Consider the following 22,144-nt stretch of genomic DNA (forward strand, 5'->3'; position numbering starts at 1 on the left):
AAATGCGAAGCATTTCTTAGCGAACTTCTGCGACTTTGACCGTATCTATCTATCTATCTATCTATCTATCTATCTATCTATCTATCTATCTATCTATCTATCTATCTATCTATCTATCTATCTATCTATCTAGCCGCCTACGACTTCGTGCTCTCCTGGTCGCTTGGTTAATCGAATGTGCACCAAAATTGGTATGGCGTAACATGACTGTATGACGAACATAAATGACAAGTCATAACATGAAAATCATGACACGAATGTCATGTACAGCATGATTTACATGCTACGCTCATGGTGCGCTGGCGGCCGTTTCGCTAGCTTGATATACACCAAAATTGGTATCTTGTGACGTGACTGTGTGACGGACATAAATAACACGAGTTAACACGAAAATCATGACATGCATGTCATGTACAGCATGACTTACGTGCCACGCTCATGGGGCGCTGGCGGCCGTTTCGCTAGATTGATATGCACCGAAATTGGTATCTTGCGACGTGACCGTGTGTCGAACATAAATAACACGAGTTATCATGAAAATCATGACACGCATGTCATGTACAGCATGACATACGTGCCACGCTCATGGGGCGCTGGCGGCCGTTTCGCTAGATTGATATGCACCGAAATTGGTATCTTGCGACGTGACCGTGTGACGAACATAAATAACACGAGTTATCATGAAAATAATGACACGCATGTCATGTACAGCATGACTTACGTGCCACGCTCATGGGGCGCTGGCGGCCGTCTCGCTAGATTGATATGCACCGAAATTGGTATCTTGCGACGTGACCGTGTGACGAACATAAATAACACGAGTTATCATGAAAATCATGACACGCCTGTCATGTACAGCATGACTTACGTGCCACGCTCATGGGGCGCTGGCGGCCGTTTCGCTAGATTGATATGCACCGAAATCGGTATCTTGCGACGTGACCGTGTGACGAACATAAATAACACGAGTTATCATGAAAATCATGACACGCATGTCATGTACAGCATGATTTACGTGCCACGCTCATGGTGCGCTGGCAGCCGTTTCGCTAGCTTGATATACACCAATATTGGTCTCTTCCGACGTGACCGTGTGACGAACATAAATAACACGAGTTATCATGAAAATAATGACACGCATGTCATGTACAGCATGACTTACGTGCCACGCTCATGGGGCGCTGGCGGCCGTTTCGCTAGATTGATATGCACCGGAATTGGTATCTTGCGACGTGACCGTGTGACGAACATAAATGACACGAGTTATCATGAAAATCATGACACGCATGTCATGTATAGCATGACTTACGTGCCACGCTCACGGGGCGCTGGCGGCCGTTTCGCTAGATTGATATGCACCGGAATTGGTATCTTGCGACGTGACCGTGTGACGAAACATAAATAACACGAGTTATCGTGAAAATCATGACACGCATGTCATGTACAGCATGACTTGCGTGCCACGCTCATGGGGCGCTGGCGACCGTTGCGCTAGATTGATATACACCAAAATTGGTATCTTGCGACGTGACCGTGTGACGAACATAAATAACACGAGTTATCATGAAAATCATGACACGCATGTCATGTACAGCATGACTTACGTACCACGCTCATGGGGCGCTGGCGGCCGTTTCGCTAGATTGATATGCACCGGAATTGGTATCTTGCGACGTGACCGTGTGACGAACATAAATAACACGAGTTATCATGAAAATCATGACACGCATGTCATGTACAGCATGACTTACGTGCCACGCTCATGGTGCGCTGGCGGCCGTTTCGCTAGCTTGATATACACCAAAATTGGTATCTTGCGACGTGACTGTGTGACGAACATAAATAACACGAGTTAACATGAACGTCATGACACGCATGTCATGTACAGCATGACTTACGTGCCACGCTCATGGTGCCCTGGCGGCCGTTTCTCTAGGTTGATCGACCCCCAAGTTGGTATTGCGCGACGTTACTGTGTGACGAACATAAATAATAGGAGTTAACATGAAAACCATGACACGCATTTTCCTCAATGACATACAAGACGATGTATGCAGCTCTTTGCTGGCTGCTTCGCATTACATCGATTCCCACAATGCGTGGGATCTGCCCTTTTTTTTTATGTAGCGGCCGTGTTCATGTGATGACCTGACAGTCATATTAATCAAATCCTCTTAGCCTCTTATGCCAATCTTTGTCTACACAAAGTTAAGGAGGCAATCATGACAGCACCCAGACGTAGGCGGCTAGATAGATAGATAGATAGATAGATAGATAGATAGATAGATAGATAGATAGATAGATAGATAGATAGATAGATAGATAGATAGATAGATAGATAGATAGATAGATAGATAGATAGAAACGCTCAAAGTGCCTGAGGTTCGCTAAGAAATGCTTCGCATTTAAAAAAAGTGATTGAGACGTCACCTTTGTAAACAAAACAAAGCGGATGTTCACCACGAGCTGCACCTCATAGCTGGATCTTGTTACGCTGGTCTGCGCGACGCACCTTTGATATTCACCGGCATGACGATTCACTCCACGCGGACGTTCGTTCTCCTCCGCAGTCGGTCATCACATGTCTTTTCGGCGACCCTCTCAAAACTTGTCACTGTCATCTCTTGATACTTAACTCACATCACTAGATCATCAAACAACACGTCTTCTGCGGTCGAGCGAACGATGCTATCACTAGAACGACATAACTTCATCGCCGACTAACTCCTCACTGACTGACTCTGCTCTCGCGCGCTTGCTGCTCATGCATCAATTGCCTGTATCGGCTCGCGCCTGTGTTCGGGAAGGTGCGTATGACGTATGATTCGTCTGTGCGTGGCACAGCGAAAGCTAGGGAAAGGGCGAGATCCTCTCACCGATTCGTCTGCGGAATCAGACGGCGCCGCTGGCTCGGCTAGCTCGGCTTTGCTTTCTCGAATATCCCGATCTTTCGCGTTCGTTGGCTGTGTTGGTGGCGTCTTCTGAGGAGAGGGTAAGAGGCGCGCGGGCGCGCTCCCGGCGCCTTTTTGCTTCTTCGGTTGAGCTCGCGGTTCTTCGGCAGCGGATCGCCACCTTCCAGTGTCGTTCTTTCTCCGCGATCATCTCTTCTTTTTTTTTTAACCGATCGAAGCGGCCGTAGCTTTCGTGTCAGGCCTGTCCGCCACTTCCGTTAGCTTGTCCGTTGCTCACAATCATTACTTTACGTGCCGTTTTTCTTTACATACGTTTGTTTTTTGTGTCTCTTATCGGGCTTGCTTCGAGAGCGCCGGTCATTGAGCCGGCTGTCAGCACCGCCAGATGGCTCCCATATATAATAGCGCGCCAGGGCTCGTTACGAGCCTGACGCGACCGATAGCACGCCCTTTAAGGGGTGCGCAGGAAAAGATAAATAATAAGCGAGATTTCTAGAAATAGAGGCGGTAACGAACGGGTGCCCATGATCGGCAACGTGAGAGGAGACAGGTGCCAACTGAAGGACAAAGCGAACCCAGCCATTTTTTTAAGGGTAACAGCAGTTGAGGGCACATACTTTCTCTGGCCTTTTTCTTGGCATTTAGTTTAGTAGCTGTCAATCATCGTAGATATATAATGATAGCGTATCTATTGGCAGAAGTGCGTTTAGAAGGGTCGGCAGGTGCCTCTATAGCCAGGGTTCTCGGTTGTGTTAGGGGCCGGCAATCGTTAGTTCTATAACCGCTGTCATCGAGCAAGCTGTAAAATGTTGTTTTGTACTGCACTCGAGGCTTTCTTTTTTGTGTTGCGCAAAGACCTTCGAGATCGGTCGACAAACGCTGTCATTACGCAGCGCGTTATCGGATCTCAGAGGCCGTGATTCGAGGGCTTCCCCTGAGGAGGGGTGCTGTGCTTAACAAGATGAAAGTGACAAAGAGCTTTGCGTGTGGGTCGGTTCACAAGCACGTGGGTTCGTCCAACTTTTGGCTTTCGCTGTGCGAGCTGTCGAACGTCTTCATCAAAAAGTAAACGGAGAGAGAAGTAACGAAGCACACTGATGAGAAAATAAGTTCGCATGTGCGCCTTAGGCCTTGTGCGTTACATCACTTTTAAAGATTAATGTTCCTCATATAGCGAGTCAAGTTTCAACTGTCCACATGATTTTCTTCGTATGCACGATTTTTATGGGGTTCGCTGTCTGTATCGCAGACAGTCTCTGGAGCGCCTGCTGCCTGTAGCGTGGCAATGCTCCGGATTAATGCCCTCAGACTTTGCTTCAGAAGAACCGAGAAGCGGAGAAAAGGCATTCCCATTTAGTGGATCATTGGCTGAATCACTGCATTTAGGAAAACTGTTGAACATCACTTATCCTACTTGCGTTTGCGAGAGAGCTGATGCTCTTGAAACAGCCTTTGCAAAAGCAGATGCTGTCCCTGACGAAGGCTTTCTCGAAACACTTGCCGTCAGTTCGTCTTTCCCGTTCCAACACAGTTTGCCTATGTTCGAGCGCGGTAGCTTGAACGCTCTTAGAAGTCCTTGAGTAGAAGTAGAGAAGTTTTCGTCATCCTATGAACTTTTGCCTCGTTGTGAGCTTCGCAAGCGTTCTTCTTACATCTTCAGGTGTGCAGTACAGTTCCATGCTGTTCATTTCTGTATCGTGAATTTGCGTTTCCTATGCTGTACCCTGGTAAGCAAAAGAAAGAAAGAAAGAAAGAAAGAAAGAAAGAAAGAAAGAAAAAAAGAAAGAAAGAAAGAAAGAAAGAAAGAAAGAAAGAAAGAAAGCTTCAGCTTCCACAGAGATAAATCTTGCAGTAAAAGGAGATATCAATAAATAAAGGTTAAGCTTCCACACAGAACATAAAATTCGCGGAAAGAAAGAACGAAAGAGCGAGAGGGAAGAGTGTGTCTTCGACACTAATGTGCAGATGACGCGCTCGATCTCATCTTCAGCACATCCGTGAACGGAACGCGATGAAACGCGCAACGAGGTGTTCCGCCCGATCGCTTCCGGTTTCGCTTCCCCCGTGTTCACTCCCCTTGCTTCCTCCAACGCCTCTACCACTGCTTTCGCCAGTACTGCGATGTTGCTGCTTTTCTTCTCCAAACTCGTCCCTCGGACTCCGATGCAGGCATCTATTAGCCCATCTTTTTTTTTTTCCTTCTTTGCGTAACACTTGTCTAATGTAGAAAGCCCTGCATCGTCAGTTTCAGCTAGTCAAGAGAAGTCCAACCAATCGAATCTTTATTTTAGATTTTCAATGCACACGACAGGAGCGCAGACGAATGGCCGAATAATATCGCTTGAATTGGCCTGCGACCCAATTGTACTCTAAACTCTTTCTGTTTATTCTCTTTTTTCTTTTTGTGAAATCGCGGGGATTTCCCTAAGGGACATGGATATGCGAGCAAAATGAAGAAGGGTGTCATATATATAAATGCATGCAGCACTCTTTGGTCGTAGTACTGTAGAAATGAATTGCCAAATGGCTTTTGTGCGCAAGAAATTGGACAAGTAAATGGCACGTGTTTATTGTTAACCAGCCATGTCAATATTGCGTGAGGCGGCATGACGATGAGAGACCGAACCACGGTGCGTGACGTTTGCACGCATTAACATAAAAACAGGTACATCACTGACATAAACAACTATAGCGCAAAATGAGCGTCCGAAGACATAAAGAAATGGACAGGGCACAGCACCATGTCCAGTCTGTTTCTCGCTATCGTCCGACCTTCCTTTAGAGCCCAGCTCTTAGGCGCCCCTTCCTGCTTTGAGCGGCGTCGCCGTTGGCGTCGGCGGCGTAACCGATAGAGCGAACGAGGACGAAAGGAGAGAGAATGCGGAGTCTGTGGATATCACAACCCACTGGCCCCTAACCTTCCTTTCTTTCTCCGTCACGCGCGCTGGCCCCTCGGTCGGAGTTCTTGCGCATGCAGGGCTGGTACGTGCTGCAGATCAACTTTTATAGAACTTGGTAAGTTGCAAAACTCCCCGCTTCAGCCAACCCATCGCGCGGCGCCGGGCCAGCTTTCGGTTTGGTGGCGCTGGCGGCGCAACAAGCTTCCGCTAGCAGACGAAAGCGCGTAGTCTGCGTGGCAAGGCGCCGGGGCAGCCGTTCACAAAGGGCTCCGTTTACTCGCCGACTGTATATTATCGAGATTTTTCGTTGCGCTGCCGCTGCAACGTGAAACTTGCAGCGACTTCTCGCAGCGACTTCTTGTTCGTGTGCTTCGGTGTTTCCCACTTTGTGTGGTAGCAAGTAGCGCCGCAGGCAAGCGTACTCGATCGGTCTTGCGGAGTTGCCCTGATGGCCCGCAGCCCCGTGATTGTCGCACTGTGCTGCATCTTGGGTTACTAAACCCGCGTTTGTTGACGACCTGCCTCTAGTATATTTTCTGCGCTGTGTCGGAGAGTCCGCGAACCCGGCCGTAGCGTGTTTGTTCGCTGCGGCAGTGGAGAACGTCGCGTTCTTTCCCGGTCGCCTCGTAGGGTAAGCTTCTCGCAAACCTATCTCCACAGTGCATGCAGGTCCCATTACCAGCTCAGTGTAGTATGTCGTTTTGTCACCTTGCTTAATGCGCGAACTGTTCTCTCTTGTTCCCATTGCGCAGGCTTATAGTTCTGGTGGTGCTGCTGTCGGTCCTGGACTTTGGCGCGCTGGCGTGCGTCTCGGACCTGCAGCAACACATGCTGGGCTACTGCGTCATACTGAGTGGCTGCGTGGTCGTCGAGGCCTGCATCTCGTGGGTCTCCATGCGCGGGAGCATCCTGGACGCCGCGCCGAGGGCCTCCATGCAGCACCTGCTCTACGTGCGCCTGGGTACGTATGCTCTGTATTATGTATATCGGCACTACGCCTTGCATGTCTTTCGCAGTGGTCCTTTTACGGTGAAGCTGTTTTAGTCTCCCGTGGGCCATCTTCGTCGGAGTAGTAGTAGTAGTAGTAGTGTAGGCTGTAGTAGTAGTAGTAGTAGCTGTAGTAGTAGTAGTAGTAGTAGTAGTAGCTGTAGTAGTAGTAGTAGTAGTAGTAGTAGTAGTAGTAGTAGTAGCGTAGTAGTAGTAGTAGTAGTAGTAGTAGTAGTAGTAGTAGTAGTAGTAGTAGTAGTAGTATGAAAAATTCTTGGAACACGGGGTGTCGCTGCAGCCAACGTTTCGACCAGCGGACTTGTCTTCTTCAAGACTACAACCTTGAGGGTCGCAGCTTTCTTCAAGGTTGCAGCTGAAGAAAAGTGCGCTTGTCGAAACGTTGGTTCCAGCGATAGCTCGTGTTCCAAAGATTTTTCATTACTACTACTACTACTACTACTACTACTACTACTACTACTACTACTACTACTACTACTACTACTAAGTAAGGTGGTCACTCAGGGGAAAATGGAAGTTTCAAGCTCTGAAAAATGCTGGCGCGCATTTTGTTCAGGATGCAAAACTGCGATTCTTCCTAGTTGGAACACATTCATCTTGAAATACTTGCGCAGGCACACGAGGACACAGAAGAGACACACACACGGGCGCAATCTAGCAACTGGTTTATTTTTTGAAAAACGTTCACTCTTGAAATTTCGCTCTTGTCTGCTGTTCAATGTGCATGTGATAAGATGCGCGATGTGCGCAATTCAAATGAATTTTTGTGATCAGAGTGCGCAGTTTCGAGGGTTGTTAAGTGAACGTTTTTCAAAAAATAAACCACTTGCTAGATTGCGCCTGTGTGTGTGTCTCTTCTGTGTCCCCGTGTGCCTGCGCAAATATTTCAAGATGAATGTTCAGGATGTTCAGGAAATAATCAGGATCATTATAATAATCATTACAGCTTCGCTGTCGGACGGTTTTCACACTGTGCAAATGGCTGAGTTTTTATATCTGCATTAGCAGCTATATCTGCTATGTCCACAATCCCAAGAAGGATGTCAGGTCGGTACATCCCAAGAAGGATGTCAGGCAACGCGACAGGGCAGGGTAAGGGAACACAAGATAGATAGATAGATAGATAGATAGATAGATAGATAGATAGATAGATAGATAGATAGATAGATAGATAGATAGATAGATAGATAGATAGATAGATAGATAGATAGATAGATAGATAGATAGATAGATAGATAGATAGATAGATAGATAGATAGATAGATAGATAGATAGATAGATAGATAGATAGATAGGGACTTCGTAGTATGAGTAAAGTGGATCTCTCAGTAGGCAATTACACAGCGTTAGGGGGGCGAGGGCGATAGGGAAAGAGAAGCATGATTGGTGACTAGCTAGCGGAAAGGAAGTTGAGGGAAGACTGGTTTGCGGGAAGACTGGTTGAACTGAAGTGCACGACTAAACATTGCAGCCAAACTAAGGCATCATACTTCAATGTTTGTTCTGCCAAAAAAAAAAGAGGCATTGCGTTCAAGTAGCTGCAGCATCTCCAGATTCTAATTCAACACAGATTTGTCCAAACCGCAGGAATACTTGTGATCGAGGTGTGTTGGCTCGTGGTGGGAGTCATCTGGGTGAGCAAGCATTACGACAGCTGTCCGATGGGTGTCGCCAAGGACGCCATTCTAGGTACGTACCCCTCACTGCCTTTGTCGGCTCATTTCCATCACAGAACGGCATCGTACGTGCAATTCAAAGCGTAGTTGCCGGTGTGTGTTGTGTACAGGACACTTCCTTCGCCGATCCTGGAAACAAAAGACAGGTTTGCATCGACGTCGCGGACGGAGCTTCTCATTGTGCTAGTATCCAGACACGGCAGAATCGATGACGTCGGTACATCGTACTATCAAACGCACATCGCTTTCCATTCTTAACAGTGGCCGTTGTTCAACAGAATGTCACTTACGTATTGTTCGCATGAAGAACCTTTTGTGTTTTTACACTTCCCGTTTGTACGCTTCTGGAAGTCGTAATACCCACCATCATCATCATCAGCCTGACTACGCCCACTGCAGGGCAAAAGCCTCTCCCATGTTCCGCCGATTAACCCGGTCCTGGTCTTGTTGCTGCCACGTTATGCCCGCAAACTTCTTAATCTCATCTGCCCACCTAACTTTCTGTCTGTCCTCGCGCGTTTGCCTTCTCTTCGAATCCAGTCAGTTATTCTTAATGACCAGTGGTTATGAGTAACTCAGGGGACGAATTGCAACTCATGATTACTGAATTGGACAAGGAAAGCAGGACTGGTAGGTTTGAAAATAATACGCAGAAAACTAAAGTAATATGCAACAGTCTCGGAAGAAAACAGCGCTTTGCGATAGGTAGCGAGGCACTGGAATTTGTAACTGGAACTTGAAGGTTGAAGTAACTAGGGACTGAAGTAACTGAGGGACCCGCCACTTCAGTCCTCAAGTAATGAGACTGAAGTAACTAGGGGCCCGCTACGATGGTTTAGTGGTTATGGTGCTCGACTTGCTGACCCGCAGGTCGCGGGATCGAATCACGGCCACATTTTCGATGGAGGCGAAAATGCTCGAGGCCCGTGTACTTCGATTTATGCGCACGTTAGAGAAGCCCATGTGTTCGAAATTTCCGGAGCCTTCCATTACGGCGTCTCTCATAATCATAGCGTGGTTTTGGGACGTTAAACCCCATCAATTATTGTCATTATGAACTAACTAAGAGATTAAGGATGGGGTGGAGCACATTCGGCAAGCATTCTCAAACCATGAATGATAGTTTACCACTATCACTCGAGAGGAAGGTATATAACAGCTGCATCTTACCGGTACTTACGTACGGAGTGGAGGCTTACAACGAGGATTCAACTGAAGCTGAGGACGACGCAGCGAGCAATGGAAAGGGAAGCGACAGGAAAAGGGCAGAGTGGGTCAGGGAGCAAACGGGTGTTAAGGACATCTAAGTCGAAATCAAGAAGAAGAAATGGGCAAGGCGTGTAGCGCGTAGGCAAGATAACCGCTGGTCGTTAAGGGTAATACCCGTAGGCGTGCGCAAAGGGGGTAAGGCGGGCGGCAACCCTGCCCGGCACCTTTACTCTGTGGCGTGTTATTCTCTCCCTCCGTTTCCCGTCTTTTCGCACGCACAGTTCGTGACGCCAGCAGTTTATTCACGTGATATCATGAGGGAATGAGCTATCGATTGGTCCATGTACGAGGGATGCAAGTTGTGAATTGTCTCCTACCCTGTTTTGCCATGCAGTCGCAGGCCCATTCTGGATTGTCTCGCATGACTATCGTACGCGATAAACTGAGTTCACTTAGTTTTGTCCGTTTTCGACTGCGCAAGCGGAGATTACATCGTGCAGCCGAAAGGCACGAAATCCTGACAGGCTCGACGCTTAGTGCTGATGTTGTCCACGAGTTGTGTAAAGAAATAAGTGTCGTGGAGGAGATAGGGCCTGTAGGAAGGGTAGTGAAGACGAGAAAGGAACCACTATCTCGTCTTTGAACTCCGAGTGGTTTAGGGACCCTTTAATGGTCTTCATTTGGCCCCACAGGTCCCATAAGTTCTACGGTACAATAAAGCTTGCTCCCACCCTAGTGCTTTGGTGTTCATTTCTGTTCATGTTTACGTGTCGGACAGGCATCATCGTGTGCAACTGGTGCGTCCTGCTGAGTGTCCTGGTGACGGTGTGGTGCACCTTCGACCGCGCCGGCCGCACCTGGGTGAAGATGAAGCGCTACCAGCGCAGCCTGCAGGACGGCAAGCTGCGCTACAAGAGGTCTGGGAACTCGCAGCGTAACTGGAGGCACCGGTATGGCACGCATGGCACCGCTTTGCACACTCGCACGCGCATGCGTGGATGTAGGTGTCAAGCATGAGCGCAGCCTGCATACGCGCATTATGTATGGGGTGGGTCAGGGGGGGAGGGGGCAGGTCGTTGGCTGCCGCTAAGCTGGCAATCCGAACCGCTCATCGTGACCTCGAGCCAAAAGCCAGCGCTGTTATCCGTACACTCAAACAAGAAGCTCCGAACTCTCAGAGGAAAACAAAACGAGACACCCGAGAAACCAGTAAAAAGGTTCGCGGCGTGAGTTTTTCACAGCGAACCTGTTTAGCAAATCGTTGCTTGTCTGGCGAAACAAAAACGTGGCTGATCCCTCCATCATAGGAATCGGTATAACACGAAAGTGAATCGTGTATTGACAGAGGCATTAGATAGTTTATTGTGCATTAATATATGAGAGCTTGTACAATGTTTATTGGTGTTTGGCAGCTATTGGGCGCGAGGACATACCGTGGCGCCGCCATGCGCAGGCATCCCTGTGACGTGCAAGGTTGGAATGCTCTGCCAGCCCTCTCCCGCACCACCCGCAGCCGCTTTCGCGTCTGCTTTATTATTATTATTGTTGTACTTCACTCCAACGAAATCAGTAAAATACTGTTGCGGCTTCGTCACTGACCGTACGAAATGCTAAATAACCGCTCAGAAAAAATATTACGTCCTTATGATACCTTAGACAGCGTCATGACTGGCTGCGTCGTCTGCTCCACAGATATGGAAACCACGGTGGCCGCGCACGCTGCTTTTGTAAAAGGTAACGTTGCGTCGAATGGGCTTTAGCGCGTGCTTGCGGCAAAGAAACATATTCTTGCTGCAAGAAATGCGGGCAACCGTGCAACTTCATTCATTGTAGGTTTGCATATAAAAACGGGCCGCGGTTGACACGACAAGCATGGGCAAATTTGCATTCCTGTTTAGTACACATAGCCCTATGAAGCATGACGAAAGCGGTTTCTCCGCTTTGTGGCAAGCAATCCAGTATGCTTAGAGATTCATGCAGCCGCAACCTTTCTCATATGATTGGAGACAAACGCACGAAAGCCATATGTACGCGCGTGCCTCATTCAGTGTTGTAGCTAGATAACGTTTCACATGAGTTTTTCTGCGGCACGATTTCAATATCTATCTGTTGCTTTTCATTGCGCGAATTTTATGAAGTTGTCACACGTACGGTGCATTTTCGATCGCCACCGAGTGTCACAGGGACGAAAATTTGCGACAATTGACTGCGTTATGCAGCTTGCACAAAGGGGTCAATCGCGATCGAAAAATACGGTCCCGATCGGGCTCGATTGCGACAGCAAATGCACCGTGTGCCAGCGGCCGTATTACTTTGCGCACTTGAATGACCATGCTGCAAGGTGTACCTTTACCGTGGTCTAACTGGCAATTTTATGTTGCAGTGAAACTACCAGCGTCCAGCATTTATAAAGCTTCATTGATAAGCAGGATGACACTTCGCGGCTGCTCTTAGAAGGCGAATCAGTGTTTGAAGCTGACCACGTTTTCGCCTGTAGCGTAAAACAACATAGAGAAGAACAAGTGACACTGGCCATGGGCTCATTTTACAGAAATAATCTGTAAGCAAGGAAACCCATGGGCTGAAGTCGAGTCTGACAAAAACCCGTGTGGTCGGCAAGAGACACGAGGACAATTAAAATGCACACGAGGGCGGAGGGAGGGGAAGGGGCGAATTGTGGTGGAAGTTACGTCGGCGAGACCGGTAACTTTCAACAAAGACTCAAACAGTACGCGTATGGCGTAAGAAAGGTTTCATCGAACGCGCTGGCCGAACACGCAGAAGCAACTGGCCACGAAATAGACAGGGATAACCCGGACAAGGCAAACATAACTGAGAGAGAAAAGAACTGACCTTCTCGGATTTATCTTGAATCTCTGAATACCTAGGCAACGGCGCACACGCTTAATCGTCATGACGGAAACTTTCCACACGTGTCCGCACATTGCCTACGTCATATTTTAGAACATACATAACCGAACTGGCTTAGCAAAACGTTTTATAGGGCTAGTTGGTTCATGACTTCTGAAGGAAAAAATTGTAGCGCAAAGCAACACAAGGACGGACAGTCCCGTCCTCTTTGTCTGTCCGTGTGTTGCTTTGCGCTGCAATTTTTTCCTTCAGAACCCGAACTGTTTGCGCATTCATTTTAGATGCGTAGCAGCTCTTTGACTAGCCTGTGTAACGCTGTCCGTCCGCACAAACGCGAGGCAACGCGCTTCCCTCGGCGCAGGTGTTGGAGCGGTGCCAAGTAGGTCACGCCGCAGCTGGGCGGTGACGTCACGCACCCCTCGCACGCTTCCCTCGCAGGTGCGCGCGTACGTCACTCTCTCCCTCCCCCGCCGGAGCGCCGCAGCTGCCGGCTGCCTCCCGTGTCCGCGTTTCAAACAAACGTTTACGCCAGTAAACGCTACACCGAGTTTCGCTTCAAACGAATCTTCCAGCGCTCACCGCAGCACCCGCGTTAGCGCCGTTCAACCCGTGACGCCACCCGTGCGGAACGCTGCTGCTTCGCATCCCATAAGCGTTCCCTTCGGGGAGATGGTCCAATTTTTTTTAACTGTGAACAAGGCTCCTGTGCAGGTGCCGGAACGTCTTGCTTTTATGTAAATATTCATGGTCGGTGTCCATTTTAACATCATAGGCTTGAAATAACAAAAAAAGAAAGACAGGTGACAGCGGCATCATGCTCATGAAAAGCAGGGTGGCGGTAAAAGTGAAAGCTTACGCCTGGCCCCCTTCACGTGCGTAGTGCACTGTGGCACGGAGCAGAAAAGTACCATGCCGCCGATCATTTTTACGGCACTTTCCCGGATTGTGTACTCTCTAGTGGTCCACACACAAGAAGTGAGAGCAAAACAACGCTATTCAAAAGCGAAAACGCCGCGAAATCGTGGTTAAAAATAACGAATTCAACCATCTGCTTCCCTTCGCCAGAGCGAGGCGAGGTCACGTGATCCAACCCTGCACGTCACAGCGATTGCAGCGCCCGCTTCTCCAGTGGTGGGCCTCGCGTCCAATAGCACCGTCAAACACATAGAACGACGCACGAAACGAACGCACGAGTATACTCAGGACGAGCGCGAACGAACAACTGTTACAATTGTAACATTTTAGTGTTTGAGCAGCGCGCTCCTTTTGCAAACGCGGCCGTTGCAGCCAGCGAAGTGACCTTCGTGCGCTCTTCAACTTCAACGCAATCTTTGCGGTGAACACACAAAACGTACAACCCCACTCCCCCCACTCATCACGAGATAAGCGCGCGCGCAAGGGCGACCACGCCCTGTAGAGAGGCGCGTGCGCATCGCAACGAGCGGGGCGATGACCTTTAAAGCGCGCCCTTCGCGCCTTCTCGCTGGTGATAACGAGAACACGTCAACGTGCCACCGAGCTCTGAGTACCGCCAGCGGTATATGGTGTATATAAAGAGCTCGCTGTTAGTGAACCGAAGAACGTACGCTTTGTGGCCGAGTCGTTTAGCGCCGCGCGCTGTGGAGCGAGCGGTCGTGAGCTCGATTCCCAGTGACGGAACATTTTCTTCTAGTTTTTTCTTTATCATCTATTAGGGTACATTTTGCAACGTCATATCCGTCACGGAAATGCGTCAGTGAAGTCTCGGTGGGCCCCGGGATAAAACACTTTCGTGTTAAAAACTATCATCATCATAAACTGGTATGTGCCGCAGAAATTGGGTAAATACCAGTACTCACCACTGGTCTAATAAAAGTCGACGGGATCGAGCCGAAGACCCCGAGTACGTACAGCGAGAGATTATTAGGGAACGGGAAAGACAACGGCGGCTGCGAAAAGACCCCGAAGCGATGGACGGCTTACGCCAACGACGTAGTGCCCATACACATATGAGAGGTGGGAACGCTTGCTTTCTGCGCGTGTTTCTGTCTCTGGAGTTTGGACAACCGTGTCGTGTCTGTGACTGTCCGTGGTTTAACTCGAACCTCCCTGCGCTGAAAATCAACGTAGAAACAACCTAGCATCACCTAGCTAAAGCCGAACAACAACCTGGAAGCAACCAAGAAACAACCTGTGTCACCTAGATAAGGCCTAGAAAAAACGTAGAAGCAACCAGATTAGTCGTCAGAATCGTCCAGTTTCGCCGTTTCAAGCCTTGCGCGGCTAAGTTAAAGCTTCGTCATTTTTCCCGTAAATTATATATTAACCTAAATGGCACGTACCATTGATATTTCTAGTGAATTTTGGTAGAGCAACATATACAGATGCTTTAAAGCGTTGTCAATAACTGAAGAACGCTTGGGAGGATCTAAGATAGTTTAGGGTGGTCGTTGAACTCGGTATTCATGTGCTTGACACAATGTACATTGGCTCCATTGACGCTGCAAAACTGAGACACCCGTATGGTACACCCGCATACACAATTTGTAGGAACATTCGCATTGAGCTCTCCCAAAGTAAATGCATGGCACGCTGAATGTCTCACCGGTCTTACTTCTTATTCTTGTCGCTGCCTTAGTGTTCTCTCTGAGTGATTCGGCTGGCCACTGGCTCGAAGCCTGGCCCTGAGCCCAGAGTACATAGGAACCTTCATCGTGTCCGAAACCATATCACAGTTTAGCGATTACATGGTTGCCAGACAAAACGATTGCAATAGCGGCCGCGTTTCTGGCGCCATCTGGGAACGCAGAGCAACAGTGTTCCACCTGTCGACGTTGAGACTGAATTGTACGTAGGGACGTATTTGTTAGCACTCCGTATGATTTTATAATCCTCAGTCGAGAACAACGATGCAAGCAACACTGAGGGCGCATTGTAGTTGAACTAAGCACTACATGTTGTCACTGCCAAAGTTGGTGCTCCGGTAACAAGGCATTCAGTAAATATCAGTATTACAGAGTTAGACAGACTCCGGAGGTAAAGCTTCCCATAGGGCTCATGCATTTGAATCTCCGACCACAAGGACGTCGCCGTAGCCGCGAATAAACACTACCTTGGGAACGTTATTCCTTGAGACGCTTGCTGGGGTTGACGATAGTATTCAGTTATCATGGGAGTTAATAAAAGTGAGGTCATGAGAAGTAGAGTTGTAAGCACGTGTCAACAGAAATGATTCATGAGGTCCCACTGCGATTCACAAGACGCGCAGTCGGCCGCGGTCTCGAACGGAAGTGGATATGGTGGCGCCATCTAGCAAGATCACGTTCAAACACTCCTTCCCGAGGCACGAGTACTGCGCGCACTAAATTACCTAAACAGCCTGGAATCTTTTCTCAAAATGTTTCAAATAAACATAAAACCCTGTTCGCACGTTTCTGATGCGCAAAAAAAAAACCTTGCTTGGTTTCTATTGGCAATGTTACTTCCGTTGCATAACACTAATTTTAGCCTACCTGTAAATAATTGCAAAGGCAACAATGAAAAGGTAGGGTAATGGCGGTGCTCTTGTAGTCGGTGCTTGTTCGGGCCAGCTTTTCCTCTAGAGCCTTTTCTAACTTTATGATCTATATATATAAGAACAAGCTAGAAATACGTACTCCAGGAACACGCGTACGTATACACAGAGGGGCTTATACGTGTAGACGATAGCTAAATGTATGCAGACATGCATTTCGCGTTGTGCTTTACACTCGCAGGCATTACCGACGTAACCTCGACAAATCGGTCGCGCCGGGTTGTATACAGGGTGCGCAGCATGAGGTTCGACGAGGCACAAAGGTTTTGCTTGATTGGTGAAGAGTTCTCGGTCGGTGCATGCCATGTTTTCGCGGTGTCCATAGCCTTTTACTTTGCACGACTATGCGGGGCAGCTTAAGCCTCAATGCTCAATGTACGTCATCACTATCAAGCTTTATTTCTTATCTATTACCGGCAACTGTAACGAACAACGCATCATTTGCTGTGGAAACCCAACACTGCGAAAGCTGCTTCTTTTTTGAGAAGCAGCAAATATGTAAAACAACGTGAGCCATTTTCTTACAGGTGAATCACAACGCCTGAAGTTCTTTTAAAGGGCTGCCTAATAGGAAATGTCATTATTGCTCTACTTTTCTTTGTATTTGTTGTCTCCTCGTCCCTATTAACTCCAGATATGTCGAGGAAACTTGACTGTCGACGCTGCGGAAGCTGCGCCATGGTCAACACGACTTACGTCCCTTTTTAGACTCTCCGATGGTCAGTTCAGCTCGCGCAGGAGGAACAAATGCCTTAGTTGCTACTTTTAACCCCTTCAGGCCCAAATGAATGATTTTCAGTGTAAGCAGCTGATTTTAACATTTCGAGCTGCGCATGATCGTGGTAGTCCAAAAAACGAAAGAAAACATCCTTGCTCACACTTTTCGATGAAGAGTGATTAATGTCCAAATTAGATTCAGAAATAACTTTTATTGAATAATATTTTCATTATTTTACTTAATTTATTACTTTAAAAGTTATCTAGATGGGATAGCATAATTCCCAATAGCCAGAATCCAAATTTTCGACACAGAAGTAAAATAAATGCCCTATCTCTGCATGGCGAAAGAATAAGCTGCATCAGCGAAATGCGTGGACAGCGCGACCGCTTCCGTAATTTCTTTGTTCACACGTGACCTCGCTTTGTTGTGTGTACCATGCTGGCACCATACGTAGAGTAGATGCTAAATAATAGCTCTTCAATAAAAACAACGCTTATATTTACCAGGTGCTTGCTGACTTACCTACAAAACTGAAGCTTCCAGTTGGAATCACTGGGCCTGAAAGAGTTAACCAGCGTTCTTACCTAGCAAGAACAGCACACCATGCTAGAACATGTGTGGAAGGACGGTGTTTATCATAAGCCTGTACGGCGCGAAATAGAACATCAGCTGAAAGTCGCGCCTGTCTTCACTACCCGTTCGTCCACCGTCCTTCCTGCGTTATCTGAAGTTACGGATTAATGCCAGCTAGCCCAATCGCAGTTGCTATTCTGCCGACACATTTTACGAGATTGGGAAACAGCTGTATGTCGACCCAATTATTTATGAAGCTCGATAAGTCAAAACGCTTAGCGTATCGCTTTACTGAAATGGCTCGCAGTGCAAACAGAATTCATATAACTTCTGAGATAATCGCGCGCAAAACCCCTGCAAAACCAGGTTAGACTTTTCGATGGCGCATGCCAGCCGTGCGATTACAGTTACAACAACGTGGTCTACTATGCGAACCTTTTGATTGCTTGAACAATGCTACGCAGGGATGTCGTTTCTCAACAGGGCGTCATGAAAAACTAATAGTAACAATATCTGGGGTTTAACGTCCCAAAACCACGATATGATTATGAGAGAAGCCGTAGAGGAGGGCTCCGGAAATTTCGACCACCTGGAGTTCCTTAACGTGCACCTAAATCTAAGCACACGGGCCTCAAATATTTTCGCCTCCATCGAAACTGCAGCCGACGCGGCCGGGATTTGATCCCGCGACCTTCGGGTCAGTAGTCAAGCACCATAACTACTAGACCACCGTGGCGCGGCGTCATGAAAAATTGAAAACTCAAAATAACACAATACTTGTCCCCTTTCGCACCCTTTCAGCATTAAACGGGAACCCATGTATTAGTTGTCCGGTTTACCTGCTAACTAACAAGAAATTAAAGGTACCGACAACCAATTTTTATGGTACCTGTTTTCTTTAGCGCACCAGAAAGCTTACCGAGCAGATTGTATAAGCACGGAACGGTAACGTGGAAAACGCCGTCAAACGTGCATAATCAGAATTTTTCGATCTGCGGCGGCTGTGACGTAGCACACACGACAGGTGCTGCAAGGAGTGGGTGGTGTGTGCGACGGCGGTTCGTGTGTGCGCGCGGTGGTTTGCTGCGCATGCGTGAACCCCGCGCATGTGCCGCGGCTCGACATGTCTCACTAGTTGCTGCAGAAGCAGCGCCGGTGACTTTAATTTCTCGTTAGTGAGCAACGGGGATTGATAGACATATACATATACGTGCTCCAAATTTTAGCACTAATTATGGTGCGCGTAGGAGTATTACACTACGCGCAGCAAACGAAATGACTCTATAGTGAAGCGCCAAGGCTTCTCCGCTAGCCTGCGCGACATAGCGGCGTTACGGCGAGGCTGTATACCTTTACCCCGGAACAGTTTGGTCTCCGTGGAGTAAAAAGAAAACGTCAGGGCCCTAACAACGCTCCAACAGACGCTCGCGTTCCAACAGAGGGCACCAACAGACGCTCGCGTTCGCGTGCTGCTTTGCTAGCAGAGGCGCGCGCTCCTTGCGTTTTCACCTCGGACGCTGAGGAAGGGCATTCGGAGAGGTGGACAGAGGAGTCGCGACGTACGCTATAGACTGCAACTGCAACTCCACAACTAGGTTTCGACCCCCCGAGTGGTTTATGGGCCCTTTAATAATTGCAGGAGAGCGGCATATCTTTCTTTTCAATCAGCCGTATAGCATAGAGCTCAGTATTCGTTTCAATGAAAACAACAACAATAACAACAAAAAAAAACGAGCTTCAGAACCCCATGCTGGATGATAAGGTGCCTGTGAACGATGGGAAAACCCTTCCATACGTTCCCGGTAAAGATTAGACGCCGGCTGCTTTGCGCATCACGCGAAGGCTTTGAATGACGTCAAACGCCCCTTCCTTCTTCCCGCGTTTGTTTCCCGCTTTCATATATAAAAGGCAGACGCGTATAGCCACTCATTGTGTTCGTTGTAAGACCGCCATGGGCAGGCCACAGTAATGAAAGACGGAAGAACAGCGTGAATACAATGCTCGACGAAAGGAACAAATTCCTCTTGCTGAAAATAGTCGCGGAACCAATCATGGTCTACCACAGCGACCACAAAGTCATCATCACTACCATTACTGTACAGTGATAATAATACGTAACCCCCCCCCCTCCTCCCCGCCGTCAGCATGTGTGGCGTTTGATACAGGTTCGCTCGACGTTCACATACGCAGTGCGGGATAGTAGCCCAATTTTGTGACTTTTAAATGCAATTTAATAATGTCATATGCTATTCAAATTGCGAAAAGCATGCTCGAATCTTGCACTACATTTCGCGGTCTTTTCATTTTCACCAGTATTTAATCGCAGTTTCAGGCCGGTTGTTTCTCCCATCAAATAAACACGAAAGTATTACTGCGGGCACGACACGTCGGCAGCCGTAGAAGACGAGTCGCGAGTGACGGCGACGCAGTTAGAGGTTATGGCGCCGTAACTGTCAACAGAGCGTGTGCGTGAAAAACAAAATGAAAACGTCACTGCGGAAAGCATTTTCCATGTTTCGCTTTTCAACAATACCAGAGAAAGAAATGTCTTTCCCAGAAGGAGAGTGGGAGGAAGGGAGGGAGAGAGACACACACATAGAGACGGATGGAGGGATAAGGCTATGAACAATGTAAGACGATGTTGACTTTTGACAAGTGCGGCAAGTTTGATGGGTTGGTAAAATTGCATAGTGACTTGCTGAAAACAGCTAAATAACCAGGACAAAGGAAAGACGGGACAGTTTACTTTTGTCATCAATGTCTTCGCATCAGTGCTTTCCTTCAAGAATGTTATGTGCTGTATTCATTCATTCATTTTGTTGTTTTTTCTGTCGCGTATGCCAATTCCCAATTCAACCTTTGTCGTCTTCACAATCACTGTCAAAAGGCAGCCGTCAAATACCCAGCGGGACTGCAAAGCAGGGCAGCCGTAGCACACGTGCTGAAAATCCCGAGCGTACCAACGAAATTTTTTCGTCCCGAAACGGCAATGACATTTCAGATGTCGTACCTGCGAGAAAGACAATACAGATATGAAATATAGAGTTCAGTGAAAGTTTCTTCTCAGTTTTTTTATTTGCCCAACTTTTCGCGTCGCGGTGTTCCTGAGTGCGTGTCGACAGGTAGCGCGGGAAAAGAAAAAAAAAGTTCGTCGGGAGATTCCGCGTTCGCTCGCGGAAATGGGAGGCGGTAAATTAATTGCCGCGTACGCCACTTTCAGGAAGCATGAAAAGAAGCGTTGTAAATTGTTCTTCGCTGCTAAGCGTAGTGGCGACGTCGTTCATGATGATATTAATTGTCGTAGCTATAACCTTACTGCTTCCTGTGCAACGTTCGAAACATATATATATATATATATATATATATATATATATATATATATATATATATATATATATATATATGTAAACTCTATGCGAGAAGTATCCGTGGAGTGAAAGGTGTATAGATATATAGAAACCAGCGCCTGGTATCACGCACATAAGCTGGCACAGTGAGAGGCCGGCCTAAACAGCTAAGCATTATCCTCATGCACAAAAAAGTCACAGTTTCGCCGCAAGGGCCAAGCAATGGATGCGATATCAAGAAATGCGGCCCGCGATGAACGCGCTGCTACGCTGCAGAAACATCTGCCCCCCGGTAGCAACTACCGCGCGAGCACACAGCGGAAGGGCAAGGTTCTCCCTGCTAAATATTAGAAGAAGCGAGCGAGCTGGTCGACGACCTTTAAATGCGCCCGTTGCGCTCCTCGCGCCATCTCGCTGGTAATGAAGAAACGCTTATAAGCGCCTGCCGTCTCCGAGTCCTGCCAGGGTAAAGAGTGTGTATATAACGCTCGCCGTTAGCTACATGAACAGTCTGCGCTTTGTGGCGTAGTGGTTAGCGCCACGCGCTGAGGTGCGAGAGGTCGCTGGTTCGATTCCGCGCTTCGGAAGCATTCTTCTGAATTACTTTTCTTTGGGACTTTTATATATACATACATACATATACATATACGGTGCATGACGGCGGCGGTGGTAAAAACCAGCCGAGACTGTCCATATAATTGCTATCGCAATAAAAGAAGGCGATATAAATAGCAGGATCAGGAACGTTACACGTGCTTGATACAACAAAGAAAGAACGGCAGTGAAAAGGTGGGGGGGGGGGGACTTGTCTTTCACTTTCTTGTCTATCACGAATCTTCCAATGAAATTCATAAGTATTTCCCAGTGTTCGTGTGCTTCGAATTATCAATTAGGTCTGTAGAAGCTTTGAGATCCGGGTCAGGTGGTGTACCTTCATACTAACAGCGCTAAAACAGGCGGGATAAGGAAAATAAAACTACAGGGCGAGTGCTGGCCTTAAACTGAAGAATGAACATTGAATCTCTAATGTAAAATTATTCACTTGATTGCCAGTGCTCGTCCTGCATATTTTTTTCCTTACTACCATCTATCTTTCCGATGTTAGGATCGATTATGTCGCCCTCATGCTTCGGGTTATCGATTAAGTCGCCGTCATGCTCATGGTTGGCTCAGGTGGTTGAGAGAGCGCACCGGAAAGACCTAGGTTCGGTGTGTGAATCCCGGACAGGAATCAATTTTTCGTCAAGAAGCTTCCTTTCCGAGAAACTCGTACGGGTTTCCTGTGTATCTTCGAGCTACGAATATGTTACATCACGTTTCGTTTTTATCGTTTCATCGTCGTTCTGCACGGCTTCACAGCTTCGATGAGACACAGCA

General features: G+C 47.8%; 1 protein-coding gene across 1 annotated transcript in view; it reads left to right on the plus strand.

Annotated features, from left to right (window-relative positions):
- Positions 1-6,566: 6,566 nt before the first annotated feature.
- The window catches only part of LOC119402168 (diacylglycerol lipase-alpha), a gene marked incomplete at its 3' end in the record, with an annotated part of 28,852 nt that continues 13,274 nt past the window's right edge, over positions 6,567-22,144 (plus strand). Inside the window, 3 exon segments of the mRNA XM_037669289.2 lie at positions 6,567-6,773; positions 8,405-8,506; positions 10,481-10,652. Coding sequence (XP_037525217.1) covers positions 6,641-6,773; positions 8,405-8,506; positions 10,481-10,652 — 407 coding nt within the window.

The sequence above is a fragment of the Rhipicephalus sanguineus genome, chromosome 8 (assembly GCF_013339695.2).
Source record: "Rhipicephalus sanguineus isolate Rsan-2018 chromosome 8, BIME_Rsan_1.4, whole genome shotgun sequence".
Taxonomy (NCBI): domain Eukaryota; kingdom Metazoa; phylum Arthropoda; class Arachnida; order Ixodida; family Ixodidae; genus Rhipicephalus; species Rhipicephalus sanguineus.